This window comes from Branchiostoma floridae, chromosome 6 (assembly GCF_000003815.2).
Source record: "Branchiostoma floridae strain S238N-H82 chromosome 6, Bfl_VNyyK, whole genome shotgun sequence".
In the NCBI taxonomy this organism is placed as follows: Eukaryota; Metazoa; Chordata; class Leptocardii; order Amphioxiformes; family Branchiostomatidae; genus Branchiostoma; species Branchiostoma floridae.
In genome coordinates this window covers 10,906,821-10,924,588 of record NC_049984.1, presented here as the reverse complement: position 1 = coordinate 10,924,588, position 17,768 = coordinate 10,906,821, and the positions used below count along the sequence as shown (strand labels likewise).

Below are 17,768 nucleotides of genomic sequence, written 5' to 3'. Positions count from 1 at the left end.
CATGTATCTGCATCGGGTGAATCTGTCGGCTCCGGTGAGTCCTGCTACTACATTGCACCTGTGTTTCAAGTGAATGGTATTTACAAAGTAGATAGAAAACACCTAGCATCCACCTAGCAGGCTCTATGGGTCGCACTTTTTTCTTTTGGCACATCAGTTCTATTGCACTCGTTTTTTGTAGCTGGCCCAGGTAAAGGGGCGTACGTTAATGTCAATTTGAACATCATTCAGCACCAAGGACAGGGGTAGTAGTTATGTCGGTGGGAACATTACTTAGTATTCAGCATCAAGGACAGCGATTGTAATGCCACTGTTAACATTAGTCAACATTAAAGACAGAGATAGTAATGTCTGTTTGATTATCATTCAGCACCAAGGACAGATATGGTAGTGTCAGTGTCAGTGTGAACATCATTCAAAATTAATGATAGGGTAAGGGCAGGATAGTCATGTCAGTATGAACACCATTCAGCACCAAGAACAGGGATGGTAGTGACAGTGTGAACGTCATTCAAAATTAAGGATAGGATAAGGACAGGCTAGTCATGTCAGTGTGAACACCATTCGGCACCAAGGACAGAGATGGTAGTGTTAGTTTGAACATCAATCAACATTAAGGACAGGGATAGTCATGTCAGTGTGAACACCATTCAGTACCAATGAAGGAATGGTAGTGTTAGTTTGAACATCAGTCAACATTACGGACAGAGATAGTCATGTCGGTTTGAACATCATGCACTACCATTAAGAAAGCACACCACCGTTGAGACGCACCGTTAACCGACGGCTTCCTGTACGAAAAAATATGCGCCGCACTGTCCGACCTATCCGGTTCTAAGAAAACACTGAATATTACAATAACCGTTACCCTGTCTCACGTCCCAAGTTGCTGGGAGGCGCTACACCGTTTACAGTCTTGGAGCACACAACACACAGAAATGAGGCCCAGAAGCGGAGATAACTGACATAGACACCAAGGATTACAATACACTCGAGAACTAGCTATCCTGGTGAATTACGAATCAGATGAAGTCAGTGTGTGTGTGGGGGGGGGGGCGGTGTTAGGTATGGGTTTTTGGAGTAGAAGAGGAGAGTATATTCCGGTTTGTCTGTTCTATCAAAGCCTAACATGCTTTAAAATGTGCTTAAGACCCTGCTAAAATAGATAGATGGGATCAATTACATTGCTAAGCTACAAAGAGGAATGTTAATGTAATTATAAAAAATGGCTATCATCTCTGGGTGTTTACCATACTTAACATTGTAAGCAATATCTAGAACAGCTGATTGATAGCCAAGGTAATAGCTAAAACAATAAACATGAAAATATGTAATAAGCAGATCGACTTTTAATACATGTAACAAGAAAACTTTGCCCATAAACAATATAAACAGATTGGCGGTTCACAGACAGAACTTAAAGTGTACAAGCAGATTATTTGTAAACATGTTTTCTGCAGAAAATCCTCAAATGCTTAATATCTTGCCCAAATATCGTGATTATGAATAAGTTATTATGCCTTATAGAAGTACATCAGTCGAGTCTAGAAACACGACGGCCAGATAAAATAGTTGCAGCTCAGACATCTTCTCCCATCTTATTTGAAAATTACGGCCAGAAGTCCTGAATTGTCTGCTATCTTTCTCATACGCATACAGGAGTCACTGCAAAAACTTAGAAGTCAGAGAGCGTAGTTCTGCAAGAGGTGAGGTGAACAATGATTGTCGTAGCTTGCTTTGTTGTCTAGAATACCTCCAAGTACTGCACATTTTCTGTTCTGAATTGGTACTTAACGTTAGATTCAACGGCCTATGCCGGGTGTCAACATCACTGCTGGTTTGGAAACTGGGGAGGGGGGCTCAAATGTGGAATTTTTTTCTCAGCTGAGTTTACTAGATATAGTTGAAGGTTGCGGTATTGAGAAATATGAGTTTGCCGGATGTTAAAAATGAGACTGAAATAACAGAATCTTCTGGTATTTTAAGGCGTTACATATATGTCATTTTTGGAGCGGTACAGAAATTAGCACGAGCGGTACAAAAATTAGCACATGAATGTGTCCGAAATACCAAATTAGCATTTGGAAGCTATGAACTCCAAATGGACACGTGTATCCTCTAATCTAAAATGTCAGATAGAGTAAACGTTTGTCGGTACATTTCCACCCATGCGTTGCAATAAGGGGAGCACATAGTGACAAACACAAGATAGAGTATCAGTTGTTTTGAACGTAATTAAGTTGCCTTGTCCTTTCATCACTTTAACTTTGGCAAGGTAGTCTCGGCCACAATTTCCGACGAACTATTTGTATTCCCATTTTCAATCAAATAACAGTTACTTTTATTTGTTGTATGTTAACGCACACCTTTATTTAGATGTGTGGTCAGTCAGTTAGAGTGTCTAGTCTGCAAAGAGTAAACAAATCATGGATTGTAGAGTCCATTAGGAGTTGACAACTACCTTCCACATATTATAGTATTTCAGCTACTTTCTATCTTATAGAGCACATTGATTTTTAAACATGATACTGATAAAGAGTCTTATGGTTCTAAATGTGCATGCTCAGCGAAATGCACAGTGGGTGGTGTGTTAAAGATGAATGTCCCAACTTGTAAACAGTTCTGGTCCGGACCGGCCGACCATATTTAAAACATGTTCTGACTTCATCTGTCGGTTTGAACAACAATATCCAGATGTGTTTTGTTGACGTCTTATGGGCCTTTACCTTTGACATATTACCGACAATGCATTTCGCTAGCGAGAACCACGAGTCTCCTCATACGACGTTAACTGTGTACATTTCAGACGTAGCTATGGAGACATCGGATGTCGAGATGGATTGGGAAGAGGATGGCTGTGTGGAATACGTCAGCATCAGCTGTGGAAGAGGGACATGGGGGCACATGGAGGTAAAACAAAGCCAGTTGCACAAAAGTTCCTCAGTGGCACATGGAAAGAGATCGTCAAGGAAGGAGAGAAATAAAGATAAAAGTAAGAGCGAAGTTGAGGAAGGGAAAGATGTTGATATTCCGTGCTTTCAACAAGGACAATTTAAGGATCACGGAAGTAGTAGCGCTGATCAACAATCTAAAGCTGTGCACAGTGCACACAGTAGCCATAGAAATAAGAGAGTTAAGATACAAGAAGACAACCCTGAACCTAGTCCCGGCCGCAAAACTGTAGAGCATAAACATAGTAAGCGGGAAGGAAAGAGACGGCACAAGGATAGAATAGATCAACGATGGAGGGATGAAAGGAGACGGAAAGAGAAATTCTCAGAGCACGAGTTGTACAGTGGAAAAAGGACTAGAACAGACAGCCAATCACGACGTCACAGTAAAAGAGAAAGATGTAGTTTAGATAATGATGTGGATGAAAAGCATTCAAAGCATCATAAACACAGGTCAAGGCTTATTCATACCGAGAGAAAACAGATATCAAAGAACAAAAAGGAAGAGTGGAAAGAATATAAGAATCAAAACGTTAGTGGGGTGGGTATTAGCACTAGTGAGTTTGTAGTAAGAGAAAACAATTGTAAAGGGGAGAACCAAAGGGATTTCACTGAGACATGTGAGGAAAGTTATGATAGAAAAGACATTCTGGAAGAAAATTACGTCGATGGAAATGAAGCAGAAGTTGCCCAAAGTGCTTGTAGTTTACAGAACATCTCCAATAAATCTATGTATAGTACGCAAGCACTACAGTGCAGCGATGCATCTGTACAGACTGACTGCGAGAAAGCGATTTATATAGATGAGAAACAAGAAACATGTTCAGCTGGAACTCAGACTACATTTAACAGTGGACGGTCTACGGATGTATGCGTACAAGCTGACCGCAAGGAGTGGCTGAGAGACCGCTTGGTGCAAGTCTCTCCCGTGGTACACTCTCGGCACACCCAGACACATGCAGTTGAAGAAAAATTATGTTCTGCAAGTGAATCTCAAGTTCAAGTTGAAAGGTGTTGCACTGATCCATCTGCTGTGCCGGGAGTGACATCCTGTAATGCAGGCGTACAGGTGATGAATGACTATTGGTTAAGTCAACAAGGAACACAAACCACACCACAGGCAGGGCGGTCAGTAGTCTGTCAGACATCTCCCATTAACGTGAATACTGAAGACGCTAGCACAGCTAGTGCAAAGACATCTAAAAATGGTACGGCGCTATCAGAGTCACAAGAAGCAGGAGCGCGGATGATGACTGGTGCTGAACAGCCTTCCGTTGGCAAATGCGAGGAAACGCACGCTGGATGTTATTGTGACGGGCGACATGACGCTCTACTATCTCAACAGTCCATGTATACTGCGGTGGGAATACATGGGAACTCGGAGCTCGATCACCCCAGGGTTGTCCCCATCCCGACTCCACCACCGCCTGGGCGGAATGTGGATGACTTTGACCTCTCGAGGCTGCTGGAAGCTTACCGGACTCTTTACAACCATCATGTCGCTTTCACAGCAGAAAACATTTCTAACAGTGCACGCACGGTCTTGCCGTTGGGGCATAACAGAGAAGATACATGTACCGCGAAACCGCCTTCATCCCCCAGGGCTGAAATAACTCACACCAAACGTACCGGAGAGATTGCGAACATGTTGGGATCTTCAAGAACGGAACGATGTGATGGGGCAAATGCGATAACTGCCAGTGGGGCTGAATGGAGCTGGCCGGTCATAGCAAGGAAAGACGATCTGGTGAACAAGGAAGAAGACTGCACCATGGGTTCTGGAGCAATTGGAGAGCACGTAGACTCATTCAGCGTGTGCGATGATTCTCCAGAAGAAAGAGGTGCTGCTATTTTCTCTAGAGATAAACCGGTTGGCAACAGATCTTGTAAACTGCTACAACAAGGTGGAAAGGAATCTCCTGGAATCAGTCCCCTGGATGCAGCAGAGGTATTGTTCGCCATGTCAAAGAAGAGCAACAATGAAGATTCTGATGATAATAGGAAAGGCGACGATGGATCGGGAAGTGCGGCGTTTCATGGATGCCGTACAGTCGAGTATCCTAACGCTGTTGAGGATGGGAGCTGTCTAGATTTATCTATAAGACGAGTGATTGACCCGTATGTTGACAACGCTGTGACGGTAGATGTAGATGAAAAGCTTATCACTGCTGGCATCGGAAATTCTACATTAAACGGAAATCTGTTAGCAGAAACTACATGGTGGTCAGACGACGAGAGCGTTGCATTGATCCAAGGAAGTCCGAATTCATCAGATCAGGGTAAAGATAGCCGTCTAGACACGACGATTTGTAAAGCTTCAAGTTCTGCAACGAAGCTCGCGTCTCAAGAAGACGGGACATTTGGTACAGTGTGTAGTGCGTCATCACCTTCGCCCTCTCACGTAACTCTAGTGCAGGAGAAACCAGTATGTTTTCACGTTAAAGAACAGGAAACTTTAAGCCATGCACCTGCCTGTGAAGAGAACGTATTGGGGGATCATATGCATCCTGGCACTTCTGTGGAGATGACGTCAGAGAAGGAGTACGACGAGTCTTTCACCGTCACCACCAGACAACAATGGAAAAACTTTGTGTCTGCGATGCAGCTTCAAGCACAAACAAAGAAAGCATCTGTCAAAGTAGACAGTACACAGCCGTGTGATTCCCTTGAACAAGGTACAAAAGAAGTGAAGATAGAGCCGTCAGCATCCAAAGAGGACGAAAATTTGTCTGTTCAACCGGGAAGCAACATTCAACCCAGTTATCAAAAGACACAACCCTTGAGAGGCAAGAAAATACATATGAGAAAAGTAGACCATAGGTTGCGATCTTCCTACACCTGTCAGATATGCAAAAAGAAGTTCAAAAGCTACGCCAGGTTCTTCTACCATTTACGGCATTCTGTAAAGTGTTCCAAGGCTGGGAAGCAGCGGCTAGGTAAGACAATGTACGTCTGCAGAATGTGCGAGGGGCAGTTCGCCACCAATGTGGGGTATGAGAAGCATAGTTGTTTCAAGGAAAGGATGCTCAGGCCAAGGGTCAGACGAGTTTCTTACAACGATGACGGTTGTACAGAAAGCGACGTAAACACTTCTACAAGCAAGAACAGCCAATGTGCTGGTGAAGAAGCAGAATTTCATTTAGCTGAGACTTCAGCCATCTCAGAGGAGTCACAAACAACCGAGAGCTGTGAAAAGAAAGCATGGGAGAGCGAATGCGAAAACAACCTCATGGATGCAGCCGATGGTACCGCGAAAGGACAAAGATCTGACTGTCAGCTTAAAAGTGAGATGGTGAATACAATACTTAATATGTTTGTCAATGACCATCAGCAAGGATACTCAAGTACAATTGGAAACATAGATAATACTCAGCCGGGGTGTTGCGAAACTTTGGGAATGCAAATGAACGTACCTGGGGGTGTTCAGGATCCTAATCTTAACACAGAAGAACTTGACACCAGCAAGGCGTCAATGGATACGTACGGAGCGGCCCAGGCTGTACAGCAGTACAGTGATGAGGTATTCCGACGGGAACTCCAGGTGATAGCAGATGGGTTAGTTGACTCTTTGCTGGGAGGAAACTGTGACGACACCTCACATCAGAGTACCCAAGGAGGACTCGTCTATAACAGTGTGGATCCAGTCGGGATAGACCATACCTACTCAGCACAAGTCACCGCTGTGATCCCTACACAGGAGCTCCCACCTGCTGTAGCCATGGACATGCTGACAGCTGCTCTCACTGTTCCCAAGGAGTAGCGCGCCGGGAAATGATATGTGTGAACGACGCGAAATAGAACACTGTAGACTTTGTTTTTTGTAATTGTTTCTTCAGTGTTTCTCGGCCTTATAATTTGTCAATATATTTCCACTTGAAGAGAACATTTGGCTTTGAAAAGTTAAGAAATGTTTGTGTTCCCGGGTATAAAAGTGCACCACTTTCACCTATGCTTCGGGGAATTTTCATGATTATTTATGAACTGTAACAGCAGTAAATGAATATATAGAAGAACAAAGGGGAAACTTTAGTAACAGTTCAAAAATTGATAAGTATACAAGGTTGGAACGATTAATATGTTAGGCACCTAACTAACGGCGAACGACAATCTGTAACTTAGTTTGTGTTCTTGGTTGATACAATTTTGATACATTTTTACATATTTATTTCTAATGCGAATGTCAACTACAACATTGCAATATTATTTATACATTATTCTGAGAGAAATGAAACAGTAAATGAAATAAGATAACCAATGTAGCCTTTATACTTCTTACTTTAAAAAAAATGTATATGACAACAAAAGTGAAAATTGGAATATGACAGATTCTTATATTTACATGTGATAATGTGAAATAGAAAACGACCCATTTATTCCTCCTTATTTATGTTGATTTTGTTATGTTACTTTAATCCATCCAGACATATACGTACGGCGAAGCCATTATAACGCGTCGACAGTACAATATTGTGCTATATGTTAACCATATATTCTTCAAGAATGCATTACCAGTAGTTCATGATAGCATTATCGGTGACGTTATGCTTGTGTTGTCATGTAATTAAGGCCTAGAAATATGTTTCCGGCTACTGTCCTGACAATATTGTCATAAATGGGGTACAACTTTCATGTCCTGTTAGTATCACTTTTTTGTCACTAGAACAGAAATGTTGGAAAACGATTCTACGTTTTCATCCCTCAAATGTCAGGCTCAAAAATGCATGTCCCTTACCAGTGATTGCCAACAATCCCCCACCCCCTAAGGCTAGGGTCGGCAAATTTTGCTACGGTCAGTATGGTCACCGGAAACAGTTTGTCCTAGGCCTAAACTGGACGTTTTCGAGTCAGTCTGAGTGTGCGCTACAGCTATGCCTATAGCTACCGACAGGACCTCCCGACTGAATGTAAACGCTGACAAATTAAAAGTTTGAAGCTTCAATCGGTACTCATTGTATATTTTGTTCCTTCAAAACACGCCATTTTTGTGAGTGACCTTCTTTGTGAAAAGTTTATCTGTGGTTATTCATACACCTAAGGCGTTGTGCCATGACCCCACCATATACCATAGTCTGCCATAATCGATAGACATAGACAACCTCACTATGACAGTATCGTGAACACGATGATGGTCCCTTCTATAAGAAATTCTGGTAGTTGTTTAATATCTACCTAAATTCAGGAAAAATGCACTACTTTCTTCACTCAGAACGAGAATTGTTTGTAATCATTGACCCATTTCTATGGTCTTCTATCGCGTCTGGATACCGGTTGGACGGGGCAGATCGAATCTTTTCATGGAGGAATGGTTCCCTGACGGATCAGTACAACGTCAACGTACATTTTGTTACACAGGTGGGCATATATGTACTGTACAAGTTATTGTACTTTGATTCTCCTTTAAGACACACACAGATACGGGGCAGATTCGTTAAGCTTGGTTTAATTTGCTTGGAAGGTTCTATTTAAAATTTTCGGGTCATTTTCGGGGCAGGCGAGCTCGTCGTGGGACAAACACACTGTCACGTTCATCGCCAGATTTGTAGATAATAATCACATGTGCTCACGGCACAAGACGAGCATGATTCAACAGCAATCTTGAATTTCTGTTGGTGACCTACAAATCATGTAAAAGTGTGAGGAACCGTTGCATTATCGCCCGGATCTACGGCTGAATGGGTCAAATTGAACGTACGCCGCCATTTTCCCGCCATTTTTAATGCTACGGCCAGCAGTAAAGTTTTACGTCATAGCGGTTGTGACGGACCAAAATTAAATGAAAATTCTTGTCAGTTTACGCCCATTTTCTCATGACTTTTTGTATGCTCATGCAGATTTTTGTTTTGTGCAACTACTAACAGGAAAGAAAGGAACAACAGAGGATGTATAAAGGTACATAGCGGCAGTTAATTGTGCCGTGTTTCGTTCGACCGGTATAGTGCACCCCCTTCCAACCACGCGCCCGTTCTCCGTGCAATTCCGCGGTGTGTTCCAATTACGATATTATGTTTTTAGCAGGACCAGAGAGACAAAATAATTTACACAGAAGAAGTGGCAAAGGTAAGCTGTAACAGCAACATGTAACTGGAGAAAATGATGCGTTGATCTGCCAAATTAGCATTGCTTGAGAAATTGCAGTAAACCGACCGGTATTATGCCAATGGATGTTATATAATCATAGATATACAAATCCATTGTATTCTGTTAGCGTTTGGTCTAATTTTTCCTCCAGATGTGATGGTTTGAAATGCTTCTGCCCTGACTAGTCACAATTGTTTCATCCACATTATTCTGCATGGGCGCCACGTGGCCGGTACTTTTCCACTCTGTCTTCGGAGTCTTTTGACATAATCAACTGGCCAAGTTTATTTTGATAGTGTATTGCATTTTCCCTATCAGGTACGTCTACTTCTTATCATAACCAAGGACATAAATGTCACCTTTATGTAAATTTGACATCAAGGCTTCAGCAAATATGAAATTCTGGCGCTGTGACTACAGGTAGAACGAGATACGCTCCAAAACGTCATTCAGACAAAAAACAGTAGCTCCAGTCTTCATGGAGTTACTAAAGTAAAAATGTGAACGGGAGGACCATATGGGCAAATCTGACTCGCGAAATGGGGAAACCAAACACCCATGCACCCTGGACGGTAAACCCCGCCATTTTGCTCCGGACAGGTGTCATTGCCCTATTTCAAGACAACCTACGCCTGCGAATACAAAATCACTCTCCTTCAGAGATACAATAACGTTTTTAACTCATTTTGTACAAGTTACATTACATCATAACATGTTTTCCGTTTTTTGAATTCACACAAATTCATGCACAAGTGAATTGTAGATGTTGTTCTTTTAGCTTCTTTTAGTTTTCAGTGTTCATTTTCTTCTATATAGATTCAGAAATTTGGCTGCAAAAGAATGGGGTCAGCCTTTTTACCGGAAAACAGAGGAAAACACAGTTAAACACCGGAAAACACATGAAGGAGTGTATAATCTACTGAAATACAGTATGTTTTGATGAGGAAACATGACAGGTCGCTATGTTTTGCCACAGAATAATCTACATATGGCCCTGGAATGAAGAAATCGTCAGAAAATGCATGAGACGACGGGCCGGACCGCCGCCGCCACCCGGCGGCCATGTTTGTTTTCATTGCAGAATACAATGTTTGTTTAGCGGGGTCTGATACTTTCAAAACAAGACAGCTGATACCTACCGAACTTCAGTGCAAAAATCTGTTATATATTGGCATAAATATAATATATATGAATCTACTCGGATTGTGATTAAAGAATCTGTTTTCTGTATTTCTTAATATAGCTTGCTTCTTCTAGCCGTCAACGTTACATAATTTTGCACAATCAGCACGTCCAGTCCGCCGGGTGGCGGCGGCGGTCCGGCCCGTAGTCTCAAGCATTTTCTGACGATTTCTTCATTCCAGGGCCATATGTAGATTATTCTGTGGCAAAACATAGCGACCTGTCATGTTTCCTCATCAAAACATACTGTATTTCAGTAGATTATACACTCCTTCATGTGTTTTCCGGTGTTTAACTGTGCTTTCCTCTGTTTTCCGGTAAAAAGGCTGAACGCAAAAGAATGTGCCCAATTCATGTTCTATTTAGTCGAGGAGCTTTTATCAAAAGCTCCTTGATTTAGTTTATTCACATTCTCACAAAATAAAATTATTCAACTAAAATAAATCATCGAACATAGATGTATCCGAATCATATGCTGCTGGTGTATAATTGGCAGCTTTTGGGCTTCTGAGAATCTGCATACGGCACTAACGGCAGGTTTTTCCAGTTTTGTCTCGGGGCACAGAAGTAGTCTAGACTGGTGCACACAAAGCTCTAGTTAAAGCCCCGGTCACAAAGCGCGTACGATTCCTTGTGATTCCTTCCGATGCGCGGTATGAGCGCAGTGCGTCGTAAGTCGGGGGAGAATCGGAAGCAATGGTTTAAATATATAAAGCCGTGGTCACAAAGCGCGTAGTGCATCGTACGATGAGGTCATAAGAGCGTACCTGCGTCAATCGCAGTAAATCGGGGAGCGTCCTATGACGAAAAATAGAGCTGAAATGGATTTTGAACATGTTCAAAATTTCGCTATCGTCGTAAGATTTTATTTGCCCCCATAGCAGACTTCATTACGGCAATTTTTGTCTACTGATGAGGTTATAGATTTATGCATTGTTAGCATGTTGTGATGGTTTCAGTTTTCCCTGATATTGTGGATATTGACGAAAAGGGAAAATATATCAGTCGCAACTGCCACAGTCGCAACCAGAGAACAGCGCGCCCCGCACAGGTGATGCAGACAATTGTTTGATCGCTTCATGCACGTGAGTTTATAATTAGATCAAATCTAAGCTCTCGTCGGTCTTGGGTCAGTTTACCATAATCGTAATAACCATGGGGACAACTCGAACATAAAGGCAGGCTCTATGAGTCCGAAATACATATGATATAATGCTTATGATATGATTTTTGTATGATGGCATCTTTTTGTTGATAGCATATCATGATACGATCTTCGAAAGAGCCTGACACGTAGAGCCGGCAAGCAGGCCGAGATAATCATACCAGTACTTACGCTTGATTTGAACTTTTCTTGTAATTTTCTTCTTGTCATGGTCTCTTTTAATTTATTTTTACAGTTAAAGATATCATAGGAAGGTATTCAACAGCTAAGTCCACATTTTGTTGGTTAAAGAAGCACAAAAGCGGCCAGGCGGCTATTCAAAAGAGACACAAGTGAAAAATCGTACGACGTTGGAAAAATTTTGAACATCATCCGATGCGTTGCGATGGCTGATTTTGCTTACGATTTTGCTGCGATTTACTGCGCTCATCGTACGATATGCGGAATATGCCATCGCAAGAAATCGTACGCGCTTTGTGACCGGGGCTTAAGACGCAAAAATATCACCTATTCCAGAAAGGCAAAGGGTTACAAAACGAAGGTACATAATGTAAGTTACCTCTTCTCTCATTATTACGTATTGTTTGATTTTGTCCTTGTATAACGCGTCAGTTTAACCACCAAATAATTTGTGAGCAGAAGTCCGTCTTGTAAACCATTTACATGTAGAACCTCTAATAATATATTTATACAGGAAACACGATGGAGGACGTTAACGGTTACATCCAAATGATCGACTTCTCTGCGTACAGCCTGGGTACAACAGACATAGACGAGGCAGCCGTTCAAGCTCTGTCCGAGAATCTGATGCATTCCTTCACCACGTCTGGATTCGCCTACCTGAAAAACACGGGGATTACTGATGAGCAGGTAAGGCTTAGGCTAAGGGCACAACCCGCCGTACGTGCAACTGCGTGATATCTACGTGCAAAAAAAACATGGGCAATCTTTTGAGACCCGTAAGTTGTAAGTACCGCCTCCGTACGAAATCGTACGGAATCCAACGGATTCAGGAGCACGCAGACACGCCGTAGCACGTTAAGTGAGAACTTTCTCTGCATTCGGGCTGCGGATTCAGCCCCCGTACGAGCCAGTACGGGCGACGCGCGTGCCCCTCACCGTACGTACCGTTCGTACACAGCACGTGTTAAGTATGGCCTGCCAACAGTAACGTGGCAATCGCACAGAGATCGTTCGTTGTACGCACGTACAACTCACCACTTGCGCAACGAACGATGCATGCAACCGCACACGACATGCAGACTACATACTTATTAGCTTGAGCAACCGTGCCAGTGACGTACGTTGACGCACTCCCTTCCTGCTCTTGCCAGTCCTTCCCCACGTTTTCAGAAAAAACGTGGTGGACGTGGCCTAAAAAAAACGTAAAAAAACACGTACGGCGTGTTGTGCCCTTAGCTTTAACGCTTCATGGAACATCTGGTTCTTCTGTCAATCATTCTAAATTTAGTTGTCTTGCTGATTGTACATGAGGGATGACAATGTAGGCGTGGCATGGAGAAGAGAAAGGAATGTATCGTTTACACCGAGTGCCATAATGCCCCAATAACCACACCATGATGAGGAAAAATCGTCTGCAACTTTCCGAAATGTTGATTTTTTCTTAACCCTTACGTCGACCCCAACATTGAATTTCTTCCAGGTGACCTCTGTGTTTGATGTTGCCGACAAGTTCTACGATCTGCCCGTCGATGTGAAGCAGAAGTACAGGAGAAACGAGACAGACTTCCACGAGCGGCACGGCTGGGTCTGCATGGAGGGAGAAAAGTACGCAAATGTAGACATTTAACATTGGGGGAGGGGGTGAACACCTGTAAGTGTCACACTTGACTTTGTATGTAGATTTGGGAGATTGGGGGTCTTCATTGAGAAACAATAATTAATACAATCATTGTAATTGGTTTATAGCATTTTAGTTTTGTGGAGAACCGTGGATTAGTAACAATGAATTCGAATAATCTCTCAACAGTTTGGGCAAGCTGAATGGTTTACAACGACCACCAGACCTAAAGGAGCTCTTCAACATCAAACCCCCACTCTCGGGCGGAGACGTAAGTTTTGTCTTTCTTATGGTACTTTTTATAGTACTATAGTTTGATATGACATTTGTACATTTAGAACATTTATTATTTGAAATTTTTACAATTAAGATTAAAACAACGGAATTGAAAATTTCGTCCAATTTCGCATATTTCGTCAAATGCCGTTAGTTACATCCTAACGTTGCATGTTTTGTCCCTTGAAGAGTTGGCCAAGCGAAGTGCCAGAGTTTGAGGAAACGTGTATGGACTTCTTCAACCAGGCTCACGATCTGGCCAAGAGGGTATTGGAGCTGATCGCTCGGGGTCTGGGCACAGAGGTAAGGGATGTATGTACAGCAATCAGACAAATCTACAACACTGTTCAAGTGTGAATACATCACAAAGTGTACTTGAGAGAGTAGGCCATTATATCATATCCGAATGCCCTCCAAGACAGGAAACAGTTTTAGAAATAAAGTACTCATTGAGTCGGTAGTGGTTTTGCTATTGTAATTTCACGTCATGGCATCATGTACTGTACTCAACTATAGACATCAATAGTACGTAACTCTTCACACCTACGAAGACCCATTTGCCCTGTTTGTCCTTTTTGGATGCTGATCTACCCTGTTGAGTTGAGACCAACTGTGATTTCATTTGACGTCAAAGGCTGCAGATTTCCTGGACATGTTCAAGTTCATTGGGAAGGGCCGTAACTCCAGCCACCTGCGGTCCATCCGCTACCCGCCTGTGCCGGAGACCGTCAAGGAGAACCAGGTGCGGTGTGGCGAGCACACGGACTTCGGCTGCATCACTCTGCTGTTCCAGGACAACGCTGGGCTAGAGGTAGGAGAGCAAAGCGATGTAGTGTTACAAATATAGTATCTTCAAAAAACTCAAAACATGCACACATGTACATTTTTCACGCTTTGGTTGAATAGTTTTTGTATGGTGGATACTTTTTCGACAATGACAATGACAATGAAGTTTATTGCATATTCATGCCCCATTGGGGCTAAATGCTGTCAGTTTGGTACAAAATGTAGTAAACGCAAAGTTATACATATACTATAGTTTACATGCATCTTCTCTCTTCCTAAAACATTTGTAGATGAACTTACAGAGACTTTCCAGTATATCGTGGTCAGATGATGACATGAGATAATAGAGCAACATCTGTTGTCATTTTTGCAACAACTGAACAGGTCAAACAGAAGTCCTGTTCTGTCACTGACGAAAGGTAGTGAATGTTACCCGTTGCTATAGGCATTCCCTGAAGAGACCAGACAACAAGTCGGGTGTAAATTCATGAGTCTATAAGATCGATGAGGATCAGGTATTTACATGACAGAATGTACATTTGGCAACAAGTCAATTACTTAAGTTCATTTTATTTTGTTACAAATGTAGCTTTGCCGTAGGGCTGGTGGGGCTCGGGTAAGTTGTCAGTCATTACATGCTTGAAAAAAGCATGTACTGTTTCTGGTAGGGATCTTTGTGATTCCGGACCGATATCTCTAGAACCTCTGGATGGATTGCGATTTCCTTTGCTATGGGGATAGAGTGTGTGACCTATTGTGCTATTAAGTAGATTAGAAGTTTGCTGTTGTTTTGTGGTTCGTTTTTTAAAAAATATTTACACCCCTTTTCCTGATATGGAGTGATCTGGCCTCATTCCCTCTGTCTCAACCTCCTTGGGGACAGCTAGCAGCTGTAACATGTGTTTTGAGTTTTCAGTAGCATGGGAGTGTGTGGAAGGGTCGTTTCCAGTGCTATATCTCCAGAACAGAACGTGTGATTTACCTCCATGAAAAATGGAGGTATAGTTTTTGGTGTGTCTGTGTGTGTGTCTGTTTGTGTTTCCACATATTTGTGGTCAGCATAACTTTAGAACCTGTTGATGGATTGTAATGATATTTGGTATTTGGGTAGGTGTTTGGAAGACGAAGGTCAAAGTCAATTTTGGATCCCCTGGTGTGTGACCTTGGTACTGCAACAGAACTTGGATTTTTGTATCTTTTGACATGGATATGCTATGGTCTTGATTTTTGGTGGCACATAGCTTGTGGTGTAAGGAAGAAGTGTTGTATGTTTGGGCCCTCTAGCAGCTTGCTCTAGAACTGCTGGGGCATTCTGGTCAAAATCTTCCAAGGAGTAAAAAAGAGCAACTGTGACCATTGCTGTCACCTCTGTATGGTGTGAACCATTATATACACATTGAGATACAATGTATGTGCCAGGTGCAGGTGTAACAATAGGAAATAAAAATGAAATGGTGAGGACACCAGAAAGGTGTAGTTTTGGATCTCACTGTTTACCATAGGTAGATATATAACTTAAGAACAATGATGGAATAATTTTGCCAAACGTCAAACCATATCAACCCCCACAACACACCATACGCACCATCACAAAACAAAATATTCAAGCAGGTTTGAGCTTTCAGACTCTTGTTTTCGTTTGGGTCGAGTGAGGAAATATGTGTTTACACGTGCTCAAGGGCATGGATTTAAGTCTGTCAGTTGTTAGCCAAATGTCCTGAAATTTGCATAGTGCTTTTTCTCGCAAATAAAACCCCTGCTTTGCCTTTGCTTCCTGTCCAGGTTGCCAAGGGTGACGGTGAGTTTGTCGCAGCGCCACCTATCACCGATACTGTTGTCATCAACATCGCAGACACCTTGCAGAGGTGGTCAGCTGACAAGTTGGTGTCTACGGTCAGTCGGCTTAATTAAACAACCATTGATGATGATTAAACCAGGTGTTTTAAAAGATAAGAACAGATAAGATTATGAAGGATACTGTGTAACATCATGTGTATATTACTGTTAACGAAAAGTTTTTGATAGTCTAAGACTGTATGTCGATGAAGATCAGACATCCAGGTAATAAGATACGTCAGATGACAGTTACTCAACAAACTGGATAGACTCTGGAAACGGTCAGAAATCCTGTTCTGTCACTGACGAAAGGTGGTGTATGCTACCTGAAACGTTTGACCGTTTCCAGAATCTATCCAGTAGTTTGTGAGTAACTTTCCTTGTGAGGCAACGATGTTCTGTGGTTGTTTTACTTTCTCCGTCGCAACAGCCAACTTTCACATCAAATACATATACGTGTATACACAGTTGCAGAGTGTTGTCATGTTCACGAAAAGGCTTTTACTCCGTTTATTCCTCTTCTTCCGTTCCAAATAAATACGGTCAATTGCCAAATAGCTGTCACCATGGTTACTGGTAAAGCAAAAGACACTCTGTCGTGGTCGATTATATTATGTAGCAAGTGGCAGGACAAAGCTGGAGGGGCTGGTCACCATACACATGGATGTGTTGGAATACGTTACTAATATCTACAACAGTTTGTTAAGCAAAAGCTCCTTGGTTAAGCTAGATCAAGGAAGCTAATTATTTCTTTAACCTCCTTGGTTAGATCATGGTAGACATTTATGTATCTGCAGGGAAATGTTAACTTTCTAATTTACGTCTCATCTTTTCCTTTGCTATACAGAAGCACCGAGTGATGCTGCCATACACGCCCGAGACCCGGGGAACCACCCGCCGCTGTGTGACGTTCTTCACCCACCCTGACTTCGACGCCGTGATGAAGTGTCTGGACGGCTCCGACAAGTACCCGCCTGTCCGGGCCGAGGATTACGTCGCCTCCAGGCTGCGCAAGATGTACCTGTGAAGCTGTGAGCGTAGTGAAGGCTGTACACAGCACGATTACACAGTTTTTCATAAAGAGGGAAAGGTAAAATCGAGATCCCACATCAAACAGGCTATTGAAGATGCCACTTCAAACAGTTAATCAGATAGGCCATGTAATCTCGCTACATATACGTTTACATATATATGACTTATGCATACATATACAGTGGATGTCTCACGATTAGTATGGAGTAAGGTTATAAAAGTTTCAAGTGTGATTGTCTGGTCACCTTGTTCTATTTGTCTTCATTGTTATATTTGTTACAGTAGTACTGGAAAAACTGGAAAGTAGTACTGGAGTGTGATAGGGTATTAATTTCCGCCTTTTCAATTTTAGAGAAAAGACATTTCTTACCCTTTTCTGCGTCCTCTTTATAAACCCATTATATTCATACTTTTGCATTTGCCCGAATTTTGGGGGTATACATAAAATTTGTTTTGGAGAACATCAGTCTTTGCAGAAAAGAGTTTTTCAGCACCGTGTGTACGAAAGGACACATTCCACTATTAACAAGTATTGATAGGTGGCATTGTGAGACTGTCTGTTATGATTAATTTCGAGTTTTCCATTGTTTACACATGTACGACTAGGCAAGTGATTCTTGTGTTATTTGTATCGCAACTCAATTAAATGAGTTAAAATGGA

At 42.3% G+C, this 17,768-nt stretch overlaps 2 protein-coding genes across 3 annotated transcripts; both read left to right on the top strand.

The window, feature by feature from the left end:
* The first annotated feature begins 1,623 nt into the window (after positions 1-1,623).
* Positions 1,624-7,890, top strand: LOC118417271. Its single transcript, XM_035822774.1, has 2 exons — positions 1,624-1,706; positions 2,807-7,890. The coding sequence occupies exon 2, from the start codon at positions 2,815-2,817 to the stop codon at positions 6,709-6,711; it is 3,897 nt and encodes a 1,298-aa protein (XP_035678667.1). The 5' UTR covers positions 1,624-1,706; positions 2,807-2,814; the 3' UTR covers positions 6,712-7,890.
* Positions 7,891-8,127: 237 nt separating this feature from the next.
* On the top strand, positions 8,128-17,764 carry LOC118417272 (2-oxoglutarate-dependent dioxygenase ecdK-like). Of its 2 annotated transcripts, none has more exons than XM_035822775.1 (8): positions 8,128-8,303; positions 12,071-12,246; positions 13,040-13,164; positions 13,367-13,448; positions 13,643-13,756; positions 14,088-14,264; positions 16,022-16,132; positions 16,923-17,764. In XM_035822775.1, exons 1-8 carry the CDS (start codon positions 8,192-8,194, stop codon positions 17,100-17,102), a joined length of 1,077 nt encoding a protein of 358 aa, XP_035678668.1. In that variant the 5' UTR covers positions 8,128-8,191; the 3' UTR covers positions 17,103-17,764. The 2 variants fall into 2 exon arrangements, with proteins under 2 accessions (XP_035678668.1, XP_035678669.1); XM_035822776.1 differs by lacking the exon at positions 8,128-8,303 and adding an exon at positions 11,836-11,917.
* Positions 17,765-17,768: the final 4 nt, after the last annotated feature.